A 22,947-nucleotide genomic window follows, 5' to 3' on the forward strand; every position below is an offset into this window, starting at 1 on the left:
GCTCCTATGATGCTGCTTGGCCTGCTGTGTTCATCCAGCCCTGCACCTTGTTGTCTCAGCTATATTTGGAAACTTTGTTCAAAGTGGGAATTCAGACCATGGGATGTTGCAAAAAGCATCCTATCAATACCTATAAATCAAGGGGTATTATGATGAGGTGTACGACATGATGAGAGGCATAGATAGAGTGGATACCCAGAGACTTTTTCCCAGGGCAGAAATGACTATTACGAGAGGGCATAATTTTAAGGTGATTGGAGGGAGGTATAGGGGAGATGTCAGAGGTAGGTTCTTTACACACAGAGTAGTAGGTGTGTGGAATGCGTTGCCTGTCGTGGTAGCAGAGTCAGATACATTAGAGACATTTAAGCAACTCTTGGATAGGCATATGGAGGATAGTAAAATGTAGGGTATGCAGGGTAGTTTGATCTTAGAGCAGGGTAACAGGTCAGCACAACATCGTTTGCTGAAGGGCCTGTACTGTGCTGTACTGTTCCATGTTCTGTGTTCAAACGTGGTGAGATTATAAGCACTGGCAGCATCGGCAAGAGCAGGCCCTGCAAAGCTGACGAGGAACGAAGATGGCGCGAGCCAGGAGAGCGGCAAGGCTGGTTAAATGTTGAAGGAGGAGGGGTCTGGGGAGGCGGCAGCTGCAAAAGCAGGACATGGCGAATGTGGCTCCATTCCGGCCTGAGGTCTCCCGGCGAGCGAGGAGCACGTACCATGTTTAATCAGAGATAGCAAGAACTGCCGAGGCTGGAGTCTGAGATAACACAGTGTGGAGCTGGAGGAACGCAGCAGGCCAGGCAGCATCAGGGGAGCAGGAAAGCTGATGTTCCGGGTCGGGACCCTTCTTCAGAAATGGGGGAGGGGGAAGGGAGCTCAGAAATAAATAGAGAGAGGAGGGGTGGGGCTGGGAAAAGTGGGTGGGATGGTGATAGGCGAGTGCAGGCTTAATCTCCTGGTCCAGATTCACAGGTTGAGCCGAGGCTCCAGGTCCATGGTTAGGCCCGGGTGCCTGACGGTGGTGTGTTAGGTCCCAGTGCAGGACGCTGCGGCACCAGCAGTGGCTGTATCAGCGAGGTTGGCCCAGCGTGAGCTCATGGCAGTGTTGGTGGAGGCAAGATGGCACCGGAGAGTGGCAACTCTTTATTCCAGCGGCAGAGACGTGACAAAGAACGGTTACAGCATTGTCATTGGTTTAGCAGCATGGGCTCAAGGCATCAGGGTGGAGGAGCCCAGATCCAGGCCCATGGCTGAACTAGAAGTGGGAGCAGTTTCAAAGACCATGTAACTTTGTTGAGATAAGACTTTTAGATGAACTTTATTGCTTTATTTTTCTGGCTTTTTGTTCTGTGTTTTGGTTTATTTTCTGTGTTTTAAGATGGCACTGAAGAGTGGTGACACTTCACAACATTTTCCACTGTATTGTAATAAATGCACACGAGAATAAATAACTCAAATCAAAGCACAAGCAGCCAGTAAGAAATGCCAATCCTTCTCTTTTCCGACAAGTTCTTTAAGAACAAATATAGAAACATCAGAACAGCAGGAGACTTTTCAGCCCCTTGTGCCTGATCTGCCGTTCATTTAGATCATGGCTAATCTGTATCTTAATTCTATTTTTCTGTCTTTGTTTCATACCACTTAATACCCTGACCTTAAAATAATTGACTAATCTCAGTTTGACATTTGCAATTGGCCCCCAGCCTCAAAACCTTTCGAGGGAAGAGAGTTCCAGACTACAACTATCTTTTCCGGGCATCACTTCTGAATGGCTTGTTTTAATTTTAACACTGTGTCTGTTTTCTCTGCACTTTCACACCATGGGGAGAAAATATTGGGTATTTCCTCAAGAATTTCCAAAGAAAAGCTCTCAGAGGGCTTTATTCACGGCAGGAGTCCAAAATCGGTGGGGGATAAACAGAACATTGGTTAGACCACTTTTGGAATACTGCATTCAATTCTGGTCTCCCTGCTACAGAAAAAGATGTTGCGAAACTTGAAAGGATGCAAAGAAGATTTACAAGGATGTTGCCCTGTCTGGAGGGTTTGAGCTATAGGGAGAGGCTGAATAGGTGAGGCTATTTCCCTGGAGTGTCAGAGGCTGAGGGATGATCTTATAAAGGTTTATAAAATCATGAGGGGCATGGATACGGTGAATAGCCAAGGTCTTTTTCACAGGGTAGGGGAGTCCAAAACTAGGGGGCAGAGGTTTAAGGTGAGAGGCAAAAGATTTAAAAGGAACCTAATGGACAATTTTTTCGCGCAGAGAGTGGTGTGTGTATGGAATGCGCTGCCAGAGGAAGTGGTGGAGGCTGGTACAATTACAACATTTAAAAGGAATCTGGATGGGTACATGAATAGAAAGGGTTTAGAGGAATAAAGTCACCAGGTCTGGCAGCATCTATCATTCTAAAGTGAAAAAGGGCTACTCAACCCGAAACATTAACTCTGATTTCTCTCCACAGATGCTGCCAGACCTGCTGAGCTTTTCCAGCAACTTCTGTTTTTGTTTTGATAAAAAAAAATTGCGCTGTTTCTCATGCTGTGAGGTGACCGGATTATCTGGTGAACTCCCCTTTCAGACAGGACTATGGGATATTTTCCATTTGTTCCAATTGAAGATAAAGAAATAACGGCAACACAGAGAGAAAATCCCACAGAGAACAAAACGTTAGCTACAAAACACCAAAATATGTTTGGGGAACCCAATCTCTTCAAGGCTCACAACATTCTGTGGCAGGTTTACACATGGATTATTTTGGCTGAAAGCAGCTAATACAAGAGGATCTCTTCAAAAAGTGACTTATTTCACAGGATAGTAGGAACTGCAGATGCTGGAGAACCTGAGATAACAAGGTGTAGAGCTGGATGAACACAGCAGGCCAAGCAGCATCAGAGGAGCAGGAAGGCTGACGTTTCGGGTCTGGACCCTTGTTCAGAAACGGGGAGGAGGAAGGGAGCTGGGAAATAAATAGAGAGAGGAGGGGTGGGAATGGGTAAGGTAGATGGGATGGTGATAGGTAAGTGCAGGTGGGCAGTGGTGGAGATTGGTCAGTGGAATGGGTGGGGCAGTAGGTGGGAGAGAAGATGGACAGGTTGTGTCAGGTCAAGGAGGCGGGGATGAGAGCGAGGGTTGGACATGGGATGAGGCCAAGGGTGGGGAGATTTTAAAACTGGTGAATTCTATGTTAAGGCCATTGGGCTGTAGGGTCCCGAGGCAGAATATGAGGAGTTGCTCCTCCAGTTTTCCGGTGGTGTCATTGTGAAGCTGGAGCAGGCCCAGGTTTGCCCAGTCTAAACATAAATTAAAGTTACTTAAAATTACTTTAGCACTCTCACTGTGAGCGTCTCTAATTTCTTGCTTCAGTCGTCCCCTAATTTACCACTGTTGGGTATATAAGGTTATAGAGAAATGTCATTAATGAAGATTGAAATACCATCAGATGCTCAGTTGTCACCATGCAGGTACACCTGTATATTTGCAATCCCCACAATGCCGCAAAATGAAGTCCACTGATGGGGAGAAAGCCGTGTCCACACCTCCGGAAGTTACGTTTGTTCTAAAACAGTGATAAAAGCTCGTGTCCACAAAGCACAAGTGAACCACCGACAGAGGAAGCCCTACACAAAATGTCACTTTTCTGGGAGAAGTCACAGAGTCTGAGAATCAATATCGAAGGGTCGACACTTACATCAACGGACATCGCGCTAACTTTCGATTAGACACAGGAGCAGGAGTCAGCGCTCTGTCTGATGGACTTCACAAACTGCAAAATATTAGCCTGCATCTACCAAACTGCAAGACGTAGAAGGAATCAGCCACCAGACCAAAGACCAGTTCTGACCTCATAACACAAAGGCAATGAAACCTCAGAAGCATTGAATGTTGTCCACAAACAATCATGTTGATGGACAATATATGAGGCTTTTCAAAGGCATGGCAAATAGCTCTGAAGAGGAAAGACAGCTTTAAAAAGTGTAAATATACTCTGATCCAGTTGTGCACCTCAGTCTTAAATTTCAAAGCACATGTCTTATCCTACCTGGCTATGATGTAAATATTCTTCTAAAGGTACATTTTACTTCACCTGGCAGTCAGTGTGTTGTCTCGCTACCAATATTGTGGCTCATCGGGACAGAACACAGAGTAGTTTCATAGAATATCCACTGGGAAAAGATGTTGAGAGGAGCAATCAGAAAGTAATGGCATGAATGACAGGATTTGGAACAGAACAAAGGGACATTTAGTTCCCCATGTCAATCCTCCCCATAGTCGAGACTGTTTGACCACATTACATTGAGCTGAGTTGATTGATTTTTGGCCTTTTCTTCCAGTCTAGTTTGGAGTAAACGTGTTGATGAGCAGTTCCGTTCTGCCGCATTATTTTTTTGCCGACCCAGTGTTTGCAAGGAGTAGTTTCTGTTCATTATTGCTGGAATCCCTGAACAAGATTTATTGACTGTCGTGTAGTAGGGAAATGCTTCATGTAGTGCAACCTGGGCTGATATATAACTGGGTCACATTGAGAATTATAATAAAGATACAGAGAATTACAAAACCACAGCAGAAAGGGACACATATGTACTTTCCAGCATCAAAGCCCTATCTCTAGTGCTCTCTTATATTTATTCATTCATAGGATGTGAATGAACGTCACTGGCTGGGTCAGCGTTTATTGCCTGTATATAAATTGCCCTTGAGCTAAAAGCATCTTGTCAGCTACTTCAGAAGGCAGCTAAGAGTCAACCACATTCATGTCGGTCTGGAGTCACATTTAGAACATAGAACATAGAACATAGAAGATTACAGCGCAGTACAGGCCCTTCGGCCCTCGATGTTACGCCGACCTGTGAAACCAATCTGAAGCCCATCTAACCTAAACTATTCCATTATCATCCATATGTTTATCCAATGACCATTTAAATGCCCTTAAAGTTGGCGAGTCTACTATTATAGAACTTAGGACTGATTTCTTAACCTTACAGACATTAATGAACCAGATGGTTCGTCAATGTTTTTACATCAATTGCTACATGGTCACCGTTGCACTAATTTTTAATTCCAGATTTTGCTGACCTCAAATTTCACAGTCTGACATGGTGGGATTTTTTTTCCCCAGGACATTGAATTGAATTAACTTCATTGTCACGTGTACTCAAAGGAGTACAGTCAGAAGTTTACAATTCGCCACTTACGGTGTCATCTTACATACAAGCTACCTTGGTACAGATTCTTCAGTACAAATTCTTAGGGGGAAAAAAATTAGAAAAATAAAGAAATTAAAAAAAAGTTCAGAACAACAGTCCTTCAAACCCAGTCCACCACTAACATTTAGCCTCCTTGGGTTCTGGATTATTATTCCATTACCTCCATACCACTGCCTCCCCTTCACTCGTTTGATGGGATTCTTTCCTAATAGATCAATCTATGTGAGGAAAGTTTAATACCGTGATGATAAACTTTTCACAAACTCTCTATCGGATGCCAACTTCCGTTTTGTCTCCAGTACTTTCTTCTTTTCACTGTCAACATACCTTTTGCAATTTTTGGCACTTTTGTCTTTTGGATAACCAATTTATGACAATTCTATGACAACTGACGCTAAGGCCGACTTGAATGGTCCTTGCATGAGGCTGCCTTAAAATGACACAAATTCAGTTTGGATCCTGGGACATCCATCAGGCTATAAGCTCAGTCACTTACCGAGACAAATTAATGCACCAGCAAGTAAACAATATCATGGAAATACTTTGTAAACAAACACAGAAACTCTGCTTCGTAGAGCCAACTTCAGTGCCCTAGGGTGTCCCAACGTCTTCCCTGAAATTCAGTGCTTCCTGATGTGTCACCACTGTTGTAATGCCCCGGGAGTGAATTTGCTCACTGCAAACTCCAACAAACAGCAATGAGATAAATGACCAGATTTGTCATCTGTTTTATTAATTCTAACTGAGAAATCAATACTGGACTGAACACCACTGGAGAGATCCCCATCACTCCTCTTTGAAATAATGTAAGGTGTTCCTTTTGATGTCTGCCCTCTTGACTGTTTCAAGCTCTCACCTAAATGGTGGGTACCTACGATAGTATTGCCTGAGGTATCAGCTCTGATTATGTGGTATAACGTCTGGAATGCAACCATAGACCCAATACCTTTCTAACTCTGGTGTACGATTGTTACCCATATCCATGACTAACTGGTGGCAGCTACTGAATAAGTTTCCCTTCCTTTGTGCTTTTATCGGCTTTCAGTGTCGCTGGCAAAATTTGTTGTCCATCCCTAATTTTTCTTGAATTGAGTGATTTGCTAAGGCCATTTCTACCATATCGCCCTGGGCCTGGAGTCACAAGTAGATCAGACCAGGTAAGGACTGCAGGATTCCTTCCCTAAAACACATAAGTGAAGTCGATGGGTTTTGCCAGCAACCGATAATAAATACTTACACAGTTACTATTGCTACCTGTCAATTCCCAGATTTATAAATTGATTGGAAGTTACATTAACTGCTGTGGTGGGATTTGAACCAAGGTTTCCAGTTAATTCCTGGGTTACCAGTCCTGTGGCCATTGGCATTGTACCACCATTTCTACAGTTATCAGGCATGACTGTCCATTGACTTGATAGAGGAGTACAAAATGATCAGAGGTATAGATAGAGCGGACAGCCAGAGACTTTTTCCTAGGGTGGAGGTAGCTATTATTAGGGGGCATAGTTTTAAAGTGAGTGGAGGTAGATATAGGGGGGACGTCAGAGGTAGGTTCTTTACTCAGAGAGTGGTCGGGACGTGGAATGCATTACCAGAGAGGGTAGTGGAGTCGGCCTCATTAGGGGCCTTTAAGCGGCTATTAGTCAGGCATATGGATGATAGTATAAGGTAGGGGTGGAGGCCTTAGGATTAGGGTAAAAGTTTGGCATAACATCGTGGGCCGAAGGGCCTGAACTGTGCAGTACTGTTCTATGTTCTATGGGACTCTCCAGCTCTTATTGCCTGCTACAGGTATATTGCAAGGAGTTGTAGCTTGATCATTAACGTGTTTGGCTCAGATACAGGGACACTATCCACAGTGCCACCAAAACTCCCCACTTCTACTATAGATGTGTAAAACCTGAGTAAGTAGAAAGAACTGCAAGTGACTAGGAAATGGGGAAGCAAATATAATGGCATGTGCCAGGCCATTGCCCTTCCAATGTAATCATTGATCCGTACAGCACAGAAAGAGACCATTAGGCCCATTGTGTCTATTTTAGCTCTTTGAAATAGTTATCTAGTTTATCCTATAACCCTGCACATCTTTCAATTTCAAGTATTTATCCAATTTCTGATGGATCTGCATCCATCATCTTCTCAGATGTTGCATTCGAAGTCACCAGAGCACAAACAAAATTCCTTCTGTTTTCTTCCATCGCCAGTTATTTCTCTCAACACAACACTCAGTGAAATTGCACATCAGGACTCACTTACCGTTCTGAAATTCCCCTTATACTGGAACTCGCACTGCATCATGTCGAAGAAAATTGGGATTGTAGACTTGCGGAGTTCTACCTCGGGGACAAGTGTCATCTCCAGGATTGGGCCCACCATTCCTGGAATAAAGCGGATCTTGTGCTGGCCTGCAGAGAGAAGGTCAAAGGTCAGAGGTCGGGGATGATCCTCCTGTGGTTGCATTTGACACTTTCCAGTAGCATAGAGTTTAATACCATAATGTTTTAAAAGGAACGTTGTCAGAACTGAGAGGGTGCAACTATCAATAATGACCGAAAGTGGCTTTTGTTACACACAGAAAATAGGAGACCAAGCCGAAAAGATTCTTGAAAGCTCTAAAGTAATTGCAGTATGGTAAATTTTCTGAAGATTTTTCTATTCTAGAGGAATCCAAAATGAGGAGTCATTCATGCAAATTAATCCAATCCAGGAGAAACTTCCTTACTGACAATGATGAGACTGTGAACAACCTCACCACATGAAGTGGTTGGAGAGACCAGCATTAAATTAATGGGAAGCCACATAAATCCATGATGGAGAAAGGGATAGAGGGTCATGCTCATCAGGTTAGATGAAGCAAGTACAGAGGGGGTCATGTGAAGTATCAACATTGGGATGGACTGAATGATCCAAGGGAATAGGTATGTAATGTTACTCATAGAGTTGTAGAGTCATACAGCATGGAAACAGACTGAACCAGTCCATGCCAAACATAATCCCAAATTATTGGCATACCACTGTACTTTGCTTGCCAACTCGGAAAATTAAGATGCATTATGACACCCGTAGATGTGACAAGGACTGGAATAAGCACTAAACCAGACTGAAAGGAAGACCTTTAAAGTACATGGAGAGAGATTTGCCGTAAAGATCTAAGAACTATTATCAAATAAAAAGAAATAGCTCTTTTGTATTCATACAGCGTCGTACATGGTTGTTGGAATGACTGCACAGTCTATTGCTTTTGAAATCTACTTGTTCATGTTACTTGATCAAATAAGTGAAAGGTAGTGAGTTCTCTTTCTGGACTGAAATAGAAACAGTTTGTTTCTGATTCTTCAAATTTACCAGTTAATCGCTCGGATTCTGCTCAGAGACAAAGGGGAGAATATAATTCCGGGATCTGACATCCCAGGTTGCTGGGTCTTTTAACCTCAAAGCACCAAATTTTACACTCAGAGGATCTCGCTACATGGCGCAGCAGCTAATGAGTTACTGGAGAGTTGCACTCACTCATGTTTTATCAGGAACCACAGCTGAGCTCCCACTGAAAATAAGTGAGGTGAATGTGCCAAGTGGCAGCGACTAAGGGATCGATGTTAACCAGAACTTTGAAAGCTCGCTTTCAAAACTGTAAATGAACAGGGTGTCTCGGTTTGACATTCTGAATTGGAAGGAAACCTCTGACAATGCAACACACCATGGCTGTGTCAGTCTGCAGTGTGGCCCTGAAAGCAACCATTCCACAAGCGTTTAATGTACTGGCAAGCATCCTCCATTGCGTCAATCTACTACTCACATACACAAGTGTGTTGTTACTGGCTGTTCCGATGAAACCTGAAGCATTGGGCCAAGTCTTTCAAACAGCAATGGGAGTGTGTAATACAGATCCATCTCGCTCCAAGGGAACATAGGACTTAGGAGCAGGATGTGGCCATTTGGGCCTTTTTTCAATCATTCATATGGAACACATGCATTCCCCATTCATTTTCTGAGCATTTCATCTTTTAAGCTCGGTATTGGATGCTAGTAATTCTTTGCATTGTGCAATGACGATCTCCTAAAAAGCCAAAACAATATTTTGTTTTGCCAATGTGAAGACACCTTTAGAATAGTGTTGTGTGAGGTACTGTAATAATTATCGGGCTCAGTTGTGTACTTCTCAAGAATTCACCAGTGTAAGTTAAAATCACCATAATCCTGCCAGACCATCGAGCTACGCTTCTCATTAGAGAAAGACAGCTGGTGGCTCAGGTGAGGGGAGAGGTTGAAAAGGAAAGTCCTTCATGGTAACATCAGCCGGAGCAGAAATTGAACCCATGCCGTTGGCATCACTCACCAGCTATCCAGCCAATGAGCTAACTGAGTTCACCAGTCTAGGGTGGGTATCACTGTGCTGTACGTGCTAATCAGTTATTTATCAGAATCCTGATATGCTGATCACAGAATCCTTACAGTGTGGAAACAGGGCATTTGGCCCAACAAGTCCACACCCTCTGAAGAGCAGCCCACTCAGACACAACCCCCGACCCTATATTTCCCATGGCTAACGCACCTAACCTACACATCCCTCGACACTATGGTGCAATTTAGCATGGTCAACCCACTTACCTTGGTTATCTTTGGACTGTGGGAGGAAACTGGAGCACCCGGAGGAAACCCACGCACACATGGGGAGAATGTGCAAACTCCACACAGACAGTCATTCTTAACAACTTATGTTAAGTTTTAATAGAACTAAGTTATTCCATTTTTTCTTTCTTTTGTTTGTGTTGAAGTCCCCCGTGATTATTGCAGTCATGTCTTTCTTGTATGCCTTTTCTATCGACTGATTTATTTTCTTCCCCACTTCCTGACTACTGTTCGGAGGCCGGTTCACCACTCCCATCAGGGTCTTAACTCACTCACAGTTAGTAAGAACTGCCGATGATGGAGTCAGAGATAACACAGTGTGGAGCTGGAGGAACACAGCAGGCCAGGCAGCATCAGAGGAGCAGGAAAGTTGACGTTTCAGGTCGGGACCCTTCTTCAGAAAAAATTTTCATAACCTCTCCTGAACACCCCCCCCACCTTTCATTGCTTCCCTAACTTTATTCCTTGCAACCGAACATGCACCCCCACCCCGCCAAGAGATTACCACCTTTTTGGTTCTGCTTTTTAATTTAGCCCCTCGCTGCTCGTATCCTTCAGAAGAACCTGCTTCCTTCCTGATTCATCACCCAGAAATAGAGCCACCTCTTCACTTCTGCACCTTCATTGCAAATCCAGGCACATGTGTTTGAACCTAAAATGTAAATCTCAAGACATCTCAGTAGAAATAGTGGCCAGGGAGCACCTCAGTGTTTCCCATTGAAGAGTCAGCAAGAGATGTAGCAAAGTGTAAACGATCTAGAATCCCTACAGTAAGGAAATAGGCCCTTTGGCCCAACAAGTCTGCACCAATCCTCAGAACATCTCATCCAGACCCATCCCCCTATAACTTGCCTAATCTACATATCCCTGAATACTGTGGGCAATTTAGCATGGCCAATCCACCTAGCCTGCACATCTTTGGAATGTGGGAGGAAACCAGACCACCTGGAGGAAATCCATGCAGAGATAGGGAGAACATGCAAACTCCACACAGACAGTCACCCGAGGGTGGAATTGAACCCAGGTCCCTGGCGCTGTGAGGCAGCAGTGCTAACCATTGTGCCACAATCCCTGTACTCTTGCCTAAGCTTTGCCTGCCCAATACTGATTAGTTCCACAGTTTTGTGCCCATGAAGGGCATTTCTTTGATATTACCCCTTCCTCCTCAACACCCACTGCCTATCTTGGGAATAGATCCGTGCAGGAATGGAAGTTGTGCTTCATCAGTAACGCCACACAGTACTGGCACAGACATCTTGGAACTGGAGAAATCTTGCAAACACTTTTTTACGTTTTATATTATTCTAAGATCATCATGAATTATGGGCTTTGGCACCCAGGAGCAGCTTGAAAGCCTGGCAATTACTGTATTTTCCAACAGGTCAACGGAAAGGGATATGATTCATTTAGGGAGAACACTGGATTGGAATATAGGACATAGAACATCAAGACAATATTTTATCTGGTTGCAGATTCAACCCCACTTTCTTGTCTGCACGCCCTTTCATAATCCTTAACCCTCATGAGACTTAGGGGTTCAGAGAGACTCTTCTGTATTTCTCTTCCTTTTGTTCTGAGATACTATTACACACCTATGGAGGTTCCTCTTCACTACCAAACCACCCATTTTGAAATGACATGGGCATAATTGATGTCTTTGCAGAAATGACAGCACAGCACAGTTCTCCTTTTTGTGGATATTTTCTAATCAGTCTGGTCACAGATGTTATCGCCCATCTCTGAAGCAGGTGGCAATTGAACCCAGGCCTCCTGGCTCAGAAGTAGGGATACTACCACTGCGCCCAGCTCCAGTTGCCGATCCAGTCTCTGGCACGATATTGACTTCAGGTATTTTTTGTTCGGGATGATTAGTTCAGGGAATGGGGTAGGTTTTGTTGATGTCTGAACTTTTACCTCCCCTCTAACAACAGGTCGCTCATTGAGCTTTATCAGTGGTCTGTGAAAGCCCACTCAGCAGACTGATCAGGAAACCCCATTCAGGGTAAAGTGTGAAGGAGGTAACTGCAAGTGGGGTAGGGGTAAGTGCTGAGAAAGATACCCAGGTGGGGACTGGACGGTGTCAGAGCTTGGTTTGAGTGCTATGCCACTCCTTGCCTGGCAGCATGAGGCCACTCTTGGACTGCCAACCTGGCCCCTGGTGATCTGAGGGACTCTCAGTTCAACTGAAAAGTTCGAGTCAGCCTACAATCATAATCCAGAGCCAGGCCCTTCAGCCCAAACTGGTCCATGCCGACCAAAATGTCCATCCACACTAAGCCCATTTCCTTGCACTCGGTACATATCCTTCTAAACCTTTCCTATCCATGTATTTGTCCAATAGCCTTTTAAATGTTGTTAATCTACCCGCCTCAACCACTTCTGCTGGCAGCTCATTCCATATGCATACACACCTCTGTGTAAAAAGTTGCCCCTCAGGTTCCCATGTATTCTTTCCCCTCTTACCTTAAACTGATGCCCCCTAGTCCTCAATTTTCCAACCCTGGGAAACAGACTGAGTGCATTCACCCTATCTATGCCTCTCATGATCTTATACACTCCCCCCATCAGTCTCCTTTGTTCTAAAGAAAAAAAATCCTAGCTTGTCCAACCTCTCCCTATAGCTCAGTTCCTTGAGTCCTGGCATCATCCATGTAAATTTCTTCTGCACTCTTTCCAGTTTAATAACATCCTTTCTATAGCAAGGCGGCCAAAACTGAACACAATACTCCAAGTAAGGCCTCACCAACGTCCTGTACAACTGCATGATAGCTTCCCAACTTCTGTACTCAGTACCCTGACTAATGAAGGCCAGTGTGCCAAAAGCCTTCTTCACTGCCCTGTCTACCTGTCACTCCACTTTCAGAGAACCGTGCACCTGAACTCCAAGGTCCCTCTGTTCCACTACACTCCTTAAGGCCCTAACATTCACCATGAAACTCCTACCTGGATTTAACTTTCCAAAATGCAACACCTCACACTTATCTATATTAAACTCCATTTGCCATTTCTGAGCCCACTTCCCCAGCTGATCAAAATCCTGCTGCAATTTCTGATACCCTTCCTCACTGTCCATGATATCGCCTATTTTAGTGTCATCCACAAACTTACTAATCATGCCTTGTACATTCTCAACCAAATCATTGATATAGATAACAAACAGCAATGGGCCCAGTACTGAGCCCTGAGGCACACCACTGGTCACAGGCCTCCAGTCAGACAAGCATCCTTCGACTATTATTCTCTGCTTCCTACCATCAAGCCAATTGTGTACCAATTTGCCAGCTCTCCCTGGATTTCATGCGATCTAACCTTCCAGAGCAGCCGACCATGTGGAAACTTATCAAAAGCCTGCTGAAATCCACATAGACTATGTCTACTGCCCTGCCCTCATCAACATTCCTGGTCACTTCATCAAAGAACTCTAACAAATTTGTGAGGCATGATCTCCTACACATGAAGCCATGCTGACTATTCCTGATCAAACCCTGTCTTTCCAAATGCATGTATATCTTATCCCTCGGAACCTTCTCAAGTAACTTACCTACCACAGATGTTAAGCTTACTGGTCTATAATTCCCAGGTTTTCCTTTGCAGCCCTTCTTGAATAAGGGCACAACATTCGCTACCCTCCAGTCTTCTGGGACCTCACCCGTGGCTAATGATGATGCAAATATATCAGCCACCACCCCTGCAATTTCTTCCCTAGTCTGTTGCAGGGTTCTTGGACATATCTGGTCAGGACCAGGAGATTTATCCACCTTTGTACATTCTAATACTTCCAATAACTCCTGTACTAAGATATGGACTGTCCCTAAGATATCACCAATAACTTCCCCAGGTTCCCAAGTCTTTGTGACTTTCTCCACAGTAAACACAGAAGAGAAGTTTCATCGAGGACCTTGCCCATCTCTTGCAGTTCCACACACACGTCCACTTTGGTCCTTGAGGGGTCCTATTCTCTCTCTAGTTATTCTTTTTCCTTTAATATACTTTAAGAATCTGTTTGGATTCGCTCTAATCTTCTCAGGCAAAGCTATCTCGTGCCCCCATTTCACCCTCCTGACTTCCTTTTTCAGTAAATCCCTGTATCCCCTATATACCTCCAGCAATTCCCTTGATCCCAGCTGCCTGTTCCTGAGCCATGCCTCCTCCTTTTTTCTGGTCAAAGCCTCAATATCTCTTGTCATCCAGGGTTCCCTACTCCTGCCAACCTTGCCCTTCACTCTCACAGGAACATATAGACCTTGAACTCTAGCTGTCACACTTTTAAAGGGCTCTCACTTGCCAGAGGTCCTTTTGCCTGAAAACAAAAAGCTCCAATCAACCCCTGCAAGCTCCTGTGTAATTTCATCAGAATTCACTTTGCCCCAATTCAGAACGTAAATAGACTTCATGGTTAGTTCAACGTGCTTGCAGGCAGGTTGCCTTGCTAACACCTATTTCATAGCCTGGGAGCACGATGGTTGATACAAAAGAAAGTACCATCAAATTGGTATTTAATTTTTGCACCTGCTTATCTTCATTCTTTTCGTCCTTTCTTACGGTGAAATTTCTGGAGGGGAATTTGCATGTGGTGCTGCTCCTATATATCTGCTTCCCTTGAACTTTGAGATGGGAAGAGGTTGTAGATTTGGAAGCTGCTGTCAAAGGAGCTTGGGGAGATAATGCAATGCATCTTGGAGATGGTACACACTGTGTATCAGAGATGGAGGGAGCGTAATCAGCCAATATTTCCCTGTATGTGTAGTGTGAACAGCTAATGCTAAATATCTGGATAGCCAGGCTGCATCATCAACAATATAACGGATTTTATGACAACAGATTCTGGAGCCGTAAGCCTTGAGTTCATATAAGGGTTAAGGAATATGACAGGGAGTGCAGACAAGAAAGTGGGGTAAAACTGCAACCAGATGAAATATTGCCTCGTTAAATGCTTGAAAAAAGGCCCAAGAGGCCACAATCTACTCCTAAGTCCTATGTTCCCTTCGAGAGAGATAGGTTTGTATTAAGCACAATGCTGGACCATGCGATTAAGAAGAACGTTTTGTAAAAGATAATCCTAGCCTGGCTCCCAGCGGCCTGTATTGATCCTAACCAAGGAAACAGCATCTATCTACGATCCACTGGCACGCTAAAGGTATGTTTACACTGAGAGACCAAAACTCACTTCCCTCACTCTAGAAACTTGAAAATAATTTGTTAATAGTTCATATAGCATTGCAGCTATGTGTTCAATTAATGATAAAGCAATTCGAAAATCACTCGTTCACTTTAAAATGAGTTGGTCATAAATTACCTTCACTTGCTCCTGAATAACAGTAAATTAAATCCATTGATAGCTGTAGTGAAAGCCACAGGATTTAACAACCTCGAGTTAATTGAAAACAGCCACTGTGCTGTCTGGTAATTGAGACAAATTGTCTTGGGCCTACTAGCTGGTGAATACCTGATTAAGCCTGAAAAATTTTTAAATGGCAACATTGTAGTCATCTTGTGTTCCAAGGATTTACAGAGGTTGAGTTAATGGTTCAAAGATAAGTTAGAATGCAAAGGCCATTCTTCATCACATCACAAGCTCAATCTAATTACAAGTTCTAGAAGTGAGTTCTGAATCGTCCCCTAATTGGCCAGCATCGTATTTATTGGCATTAACTTGCAGTTCTTATAAGGCGACAAGCATGTGATGCTTCAAGTGTTTAAAAAGGTGCGGTTAAGACAAATATGTAAGACCAACTTGGAAGGGCCTAGGATACTGGGTGGCATGGTGGCTCAGTGGTTAGCACCGCTGCCTCACAGTGCCAGGAACCCACGCTTGGTTCCACCCTTAGGTAACTGTCTGTGTGGATTTGCACATTCTCCCCATGTCTGTGTGGGTTTCCTCCGGGTGCTCTGATTTCCTCCCACAGTCCAAACATGAGCAGGCTAGGTGGGTTGGCCATACTAAATTGCCTGTACTGTGCAGGGAAGTGTAGATTAGGTGGGTTATAGAGGGGTGGGTCAGGGTGGAATTCTCTGAGGGTCGGTGTGGACTTGTTGGGCCGTAGGGCCTGTTTCCACACTGTAGGGATTCTATGATCTATGCTCAAATAGTCAACCTCAAAGTTCCTTAATTCTATACAGTTGGACTGTCACACATTAGGACTAAAAGCTGGATTTATGTGTTATTAGTGTGGGCTAGAAAACAGGAGAGTGATAGAGTGAGATAGGAAACTGAATGTTTAAGGTTTCAACAAGTTCTACAACTTAATTTAACACCATTGCATGTGACGTTGTCAGTGCTGAATTTCTGTATTGGGTGATGTTAAATGTGTCTCTGTTAACAGAAAAATTTGCATTTGTACAGTCATTCCATTACCTCAGAATACCTTAAGGTCCTGTACAGTTGAAGAAGTCATTGGACAGAATGTTTTGGGTCCACCTGGAGCTTTTAGAAGGGTGAATGAAGCAACATAATTGGTTGGGAGGCAAGAATGCAGCTTGTCAATGGTGGGTTATAACTTTACTATTGATTCTCTGTACCTTTCAGATAGGTCAGTTTGCATTCATTGGTGTTCTGTGGATATTCTTTAACATCTCAAACTGCTGGAATTCTGTTCATTGGTGCAAACTTGTGAAAAAAAACAGGGAACATTTGTGTTCACAAATCTGACTATACAACGATAGAATCCCTATAGTGTGGAAAGAGGCCATTTGGCTCATTGAGTCTGCAGCAATCTTCTGAAGAGCATCCCACTCAGACCCACCCTCCCACTCTATCTCCATAACTCCATATTTACCATGGTTAGTCCACCTGCTCCCAAAGAGGTATCCAGCTTGTCCCATTCTCCAGCCCTCTTGCTGTAGCCCTCCAACTTCATCACTTTCAAATATATATCCAGCTCCCTTTTGAAACCTCCTATGGAATCCAATTCTACCATTCTCCCAGGCAATGCATTCCAAATCCTAACAACTGTTTCAACTTGCCTAGCCACTTTCAGAGAATTATGCATGTGAACCCTGAGATCTCTCTGCTCCTGTACTCCCCTCAAAGAGCCTGTATTGTCTCTCCGTGTTTCTTCTGCCAAAATGCATTACCTCACATTTCTCTGTGTTGGAATCCACCTGCCACATGGCTGTCATTTTGGTCAACTTGTCAATGTCCCTCTGAAATCACTCAGCATCATCCTCACAATTCACTACTCTCCCTAACTTAGTATCATCTGCAAATTTACAGATTTTTGCCCTCAACATCCATCTCCAAAAGCAAGCATCCCAACATCGATCCCTGGGGAACACCACTTTCATCTCCAATCTGAGGAATGCCCATCTATGCCTTCCCTCCGTTTCCAGTCTTTTAGCCACCTTCCAATCCGTACTGCCAATACCCATCAATCCCAAACGTTTCTAATTTGCTAACCAACTTGCCATGTAGACCCAATTCAAATGTTTTCTGAAAGTCCAAATATACAACGTCCACAGCACCACCCTCAGCCACTGACAATGTCACATTCTAAGGTTTTGGACTAGATCTGTAGCTCGGGTTGTGGGTGTTGAGGTTGGTTGGCTCACCGAGCTGGTTTGTTGTTCCGCAGATGCTTTGTTATCATGCTAGGTAACATCACCAGTGCAGCCTCCGATGAAGCGTCAGTGTGTTTTCCTGCCTGGTTTTTAAACTCTGGGGTCTGTTGAGCTGGATTGCCTCACTTCCGATTTTCCTTCATAGTGGAGTGTATATGGGATCGAGTTCTATGTGTTTGTTGATGGCTTTCTTCGTGGAGTACCAGGCTTTTAGGAATTCCCGTGCCTGTCTCTGCTTAGCTTGTCCCAGGATTTTGGTGTTGTCCCAGTCAAATTGGTAGTTCTCCTTATCCATGTGGGTTGAGATGAGTGAGTATTGGTCGTGTCTTTTTGTAGCCAGTTGATGTTCATGTACTCCTGTTGTTAGTTTCCTTCCTGTTTGTCCGATGTAGTGTTTCTCGCAGTCTCTGCAGGGGATCTTATAGATGATACTAGTCCTGTCCATGGCGGAGAGTGGGTCTTTAGTTCGGGTGAGCACTTGTCGTAGGGTTGACGTGGGCTTCTGTGCCACTCTGATGCCCAGCAGTTGTAGGAACCTTGTGGTTGGTTCCGATGTGTTCCTGATGTAGGGTAGTGTGATGAGTGTGTCGGGGCTTGTAGTATCTTCCTGATGTTGTTCATGTAGGCATCTTCTGACCCAGTTTTTTGGATATCCATTATCCTCGAAAACCTGGAAGAGGTATTCCTCCTCCTCTTGGCGTAGTTCCGTGTTGCTGCAGTGTGTTGTTGCCCTTTTAAATAGTGTTCACACGCAGCTTCGTTTGTGTGTGCTGGGATGGTTACTGTTGAAGTTCAGTACCTGGTCTGTGTGTGTGGCTTTTCTGTGGACTTTCGTTTAGAGTTCCCCATTTGTCTTGCGTTCTACCATGATGTCCAGGAATGGGAGCTGTTTGCTCTTCTCCTCCTCTCTGGTGAATTTTATTCTGGTGAGGGTGTTGTTTATAAGTTTGTGTGTCTCCTCTAGTTTGGTCTGTTTGATGACAAAGGTGTCATCCACGTAGCATATCCATAGTTTTGGTTGGATTAGCGGAAGGGCCGTCCTTTCAAGTCATTGCATCACTGCTTCTGCTTTGAGTCTGGAGATAAGTGATCCTATGGGTGTCCCACTGATTTGTTTGTATGTTTGGCCGTTGAAAGTGAAGTGGGTGGTGAGGCATAGGTCCAGTGGTTTGAGCATGTTGTCTGTGGAGATGGTTTCACTGGGGTCTTGCTCTTGTTCCAGCACTACTCCATCTCCGCATCTCCCAAACGGCAGCCCATGAGGGCAGTTTTAAGTTCACTGATGCTTTTAACAGGAAAGCTGTGCGATTTGCTCAGTTCACCATGGATCCAGAGGGCCAAGATGCCTGCGCCGTTATATTTGTAGTGATAATTGGGTTCCAATTGGGACAAGAGGCCACTGACTGTCCTCGCTACTCACCAGACAAGACTTCTTTTTAAAATTCATTTACTGGATGAGGACGTTGCTGGCTAGGCCAGCATTTATTGCCATCTATAGTAGGGACGTTTTAAGAGTCAACCACATTGCTGGAGTTACATGTAGGCCAGACCAGGTAAGGATGGCAGTTTCTCTCCAAAGGGCATTAGTGAACCAGATGGTTTTTTCCCAACAATCAACAATGGATTCATTAGACTCTTAATTCCAGATATTTATTGAATTCAAATTCCATCATCTGCCAACAGATATGCAACCTATCTTCTGTCTCTCTTGAGACCATAAGACCATAAGAAATCAGAATAGGAGATGGCTATTTGAGGATGGCACAGTGGCTCAGTGGTTAGCACTACTACCTCACAGTAGCAGGGACCTGGGTTCAATCCCACCCTCGGGCAACTGTCTGTGTGGAGCTTGCACATTCTCTCCGTGTCTGTGTGGGTTTGCTCTGGTTTCCTCCTGCAGTCCAAAGATGTGTAGGTTAGGTGGATTGGCCATGCTAAATTGACCTATAGTGTCTGGGGATGTGCAAGCTAGGTGTGTTAGTCAAGAGAAATGCATGGTTACAGAGATCGGGTCTGGGTGGGATGCTCTTTGGAGGATCAGTATTGGCTCGATGGGTTGAATGGCTTGCTTCCACACAGTACAGATTCTACGATTTGCAAGCCTATTCCACTATTCATTATGAACATTGTTGATCCAACACTCTTCACATCCACTTTCCTGCCCTTTCCTCATAACCCCTGATTCCCCAACTGATCAAGAATATAAGCATAGGTAAGGACCAGCTCTCTGTGGCAAGAAGTTGCAAAGACTTGCAATCCTCCAAGAGAAGAAATTCTTCCTCATCTCGGTCTTAAATTGGCACCCCTCTATCCTGAGACTATGCTCTCTGGTCCTAGACTCTCTTCTGAAATTCTACCAAATGATTTACACTTCTCCTCAATCATCCTTTGAAAGTGTGTCATTTCACCCTTTCCTGCGTTAAATTTCATTGGCCATGCTCTGACATTGATATCCCATTATATCTGTCACTAATCTTCAAGTGCTCACTGTCTCTCTATGTTTTGTGCTTATGCAGAACATTTCTGTGTGGAAAGCACTGGGTTAGGGTCTATGACGGTTGGCTATGCTTGTGCGCTGAGTGGTTGCTGAGCTGAGTCTCCTCTCTCTATTTACATCCTCATACCTAGGAGGAATTATGGTGGCTGATGCAGCTATTGTTTCTCGTTGCCTCCAATAAAGACACAATTATGGGAACTGATGTAATAGAAGTTGATGCTGTCAAGTGGAAGGTTTTGGTGTGGGTGGCGATGCATTCCCTGTCCCAGTCAGTGACAAACCTGTTCCTGGTGAGACTATCAACCTATGAACGTATTAGTCTAAAAACGCATGATCTCATCTGATCTCAGCAACTAAGCAGACTCAGGCCTGGTTAGTACCACCTGGGAATACCAGGTGCAGTAGGCTTTGGGCCCTCTTGTGGTGCAGTTGTAGTGTTCCCCTGGACAAGGGTGGCCTGGGTTCAAGTCCCACATGTTCCAAGGGTGTGTAATAATATCCCTACGCAGGTTGATTCGGAAAATAGGCGATCTGATCATTAACATTTTTACAATCCTGAGAGGGCAATATTTCTTGCCTACTCTGAGAGTTTGCTCATTTGCAGTAAATTAAAAGTAGGTTGTTAAAAATGACCTTTAAGACCACAAATGGATTTGGGATTTTGAGGTGGTTTGTGTGTCCTGCTTTGTCAGAACCATTAGCCAATTCAAAGGGGCAGAACACAAATATTTCATCTTAGTGCCTCTGATAATAATTCAGCAATGTGTTAAATTTCAGTTGGGTAGAGTGATAAATGAATGGTGACATCTAATGCTGGTTTTTGGAGACATATTGTTGAACACAGACTAGATTGATTCTTCGTAAGTGTTGAAAATGTCCAAAGATTCATTGTTCACCTTGATAAGAAATCTCAAAAACATGAATTCAACCCTTGTAAGGCCCAGTTTTGTTACTGCACGGATACCTGGTTAATTGTCCGTGATTCATTTACAAGTGCAGCTGAATGCTGGATCTGCAGTCTAACCTACAGCTGATGCTGAATATTAATTTCAACTTTAATTAACCTTCGAAGGACTTTTCAACCTCTGCACATCAAATGATGAGACTTGAGTGATCATGCTTGCATATCCGAGAGAGAGAGAGAGAGAGAGAGGGCAAATTAAAGTAATAAGAGAGATCAAGAAAGATCAAAGCTTGTTTAAAATATCCAGATGGAGTGCGCAGTTTGTAGATGTAATTCTCCTCTCTCTGTCTCTGTCCACAGTTGGTATCTTTAAGGTCACCAAGTCTGAAATGGGAGAATTAATATTTTTTTTGAAGTTAACAAGATTGTGTTTCACTTCATATTTAAATTGCTTGACTGAAAATGAACTTTTATTGTGAATGAGGGGCTGACAGAAGATTTTTGCAAGAAAATGAATACAAAAATTTCATCCACTTTGCACAATTCTCAGTGAGTCAGTGATAGCATGATCAACTCATGTTAGACACTGGGAAACATGTCATTGCATTTTCTTTTCCTGTTGCATTTAAGTTAATGCTTTTTCGCATTAAACCAGGGGCCTCTGAGAGGGATGTAAAAGGTTCCATGACCACATTTTGAAGAAAGGGTTCTGGTTAATCCAAGATGGAGGATGGGAGAACATCATGGCTGTAACAGCTGCTCCTTCTTTGAGGTTTTTTTCAGTGTTGGAGTTTATTTTCTCAAATTCTTGGAGTGAAAGAATCAGAGAGTAATAGAGATATACAGCATGGAAACAAACCCTTTGGTCCAACTCATCCATGCCAACCAGATATTCTAAATTTATCTAGTCCCATTTGCCAGCATTTGACCCATATCCCTCTAAACCCGTCCTTTTCATGTACCCATCTAGATGCTATTTAAATGTTGTAATTGTACCAGCCTCCACCAGTTCCTCTGGCAGCTCATTCCATACACGCATGAAGAAGTTGCCCCTTAGGTTCCTTTTAAATCTTTCCCCTCTCACCCTAGACCTTTGCCATCTAGTTTTGGACTCCCGCACCCTGGGAAAAGACCTTTGCCGTTCACCCTATCCATGCCCCTCATGATTTTATATGGTCTCAGCCTCCGACACTCCAGAGAAAATAGCCCCAGCCTATTCAGCCTCTCCCTATAGCTCAAACCCTCCAACCATGGCAACATCCTTGTAAATCTTTTCTGAACCCTTTCAAGTTTCACAACATCTTTCCTATAGCAGGGAGACCAGAAGTGAACACAGTATTCCAGCAGTGGCCTAACCAATGTTCTACAGAGCCACAACGTGACATCCCAACTCCTATATTCAAAGCACTGACCAATAAAGGCACGCATACCAAACACCTCCTTCACCACCCTGTCTTTTATAAGCTGTTGTATTGTTTATGAATAAGAAAGATTCAGAGGGATATGGGCCAACTGCTGGCAAATGGGACTAGGTTAATTTAGGATATCTGGTCGGCATAGATTAGTTAGACCGAAGGGTCTGCTTCCACGCTCTAGATCTCTATGGCTCTATGAGAGCAGGGTAGTACTCCTTCGTAACAACAAGGTGCAGGGCTGGATGAACACAGCAGGCCAAGCAGCATCATAGGAGCAGAGAGGCTGACGTTTCGGGCCTAGACCCTTCATCAGAAAAGGTCTTGAGGTTTGTCCGGAGGGAGGAGGGTAACTTCTTCAGGTTAGGCATCCTTCGTACTTTGGCTATTCTTTATTTTTCAACCAAAATTTATTTTGCAACTGCAAAACATGCTGTAAGCTCACTGCTACTCATGTGACCTTGCTAGGTGCAAATTGGCTTTGTATTTCCAACATTGCATTGTGGCTATACTTCTTTGACAGTAAAGCATTTCTAGGTAGCTTGAGATTGTAATAATATACAAGTACTGAATACAGCAGGGGGTACTTTGGGAGCACTACCATCTGCAAATTACAAAGCAGTGGTCTTATGACCCACTCCAAGAACTGCGAAACTCCAAATCGTGTTACATCGTCAGAAGTGTTGGGATGTTAAATTGGAGGTCAGTGTTAAAATCTTCGCTTGCTGATCTAA

At 43.9% G+C, this 22,947-nt stretch overlaps 1 protein-coding gene across 1 annotated transcript in view; it reads right to left on the reverse strand.

Annotated features, from left to right (window-relative positions):
- The window catches only part of LOC109931733 (dedicator of cytokinesis protein 1-like), a 1,067,415-nt gene that overhangs the window by 202,004 nt on the left and 842,464 nt on the right, over positions 1-22,947 (reverse strand). Inside the window, exon 29 of the mRNA XM_048601800.1 lies at positions 7,471-7,619. Within this exon, the coding sequence (XP_048457757.1) occupies positions 7,471-7,619 (149 nt within the window). The remainder of the gene's footprint in view (positions 1-7,470; positions 7,620-22,947) is intronic.

This window comes from Rhincodon typus, chromosome 1, assembly GCF_021869965.1.
Source record: "Rhincodon typus isolate 14 chromosome 1, sRhiTyp1.1, whole genome shotgun sequence".
In the NCBI taxonomy this organism is placed as follows: Eukaryota; Metazoa; Chordata; class Chondrichthyes; order Orectolobiformes; family Rhincodontidae; genus Rhincodon; species Rhincodon typus.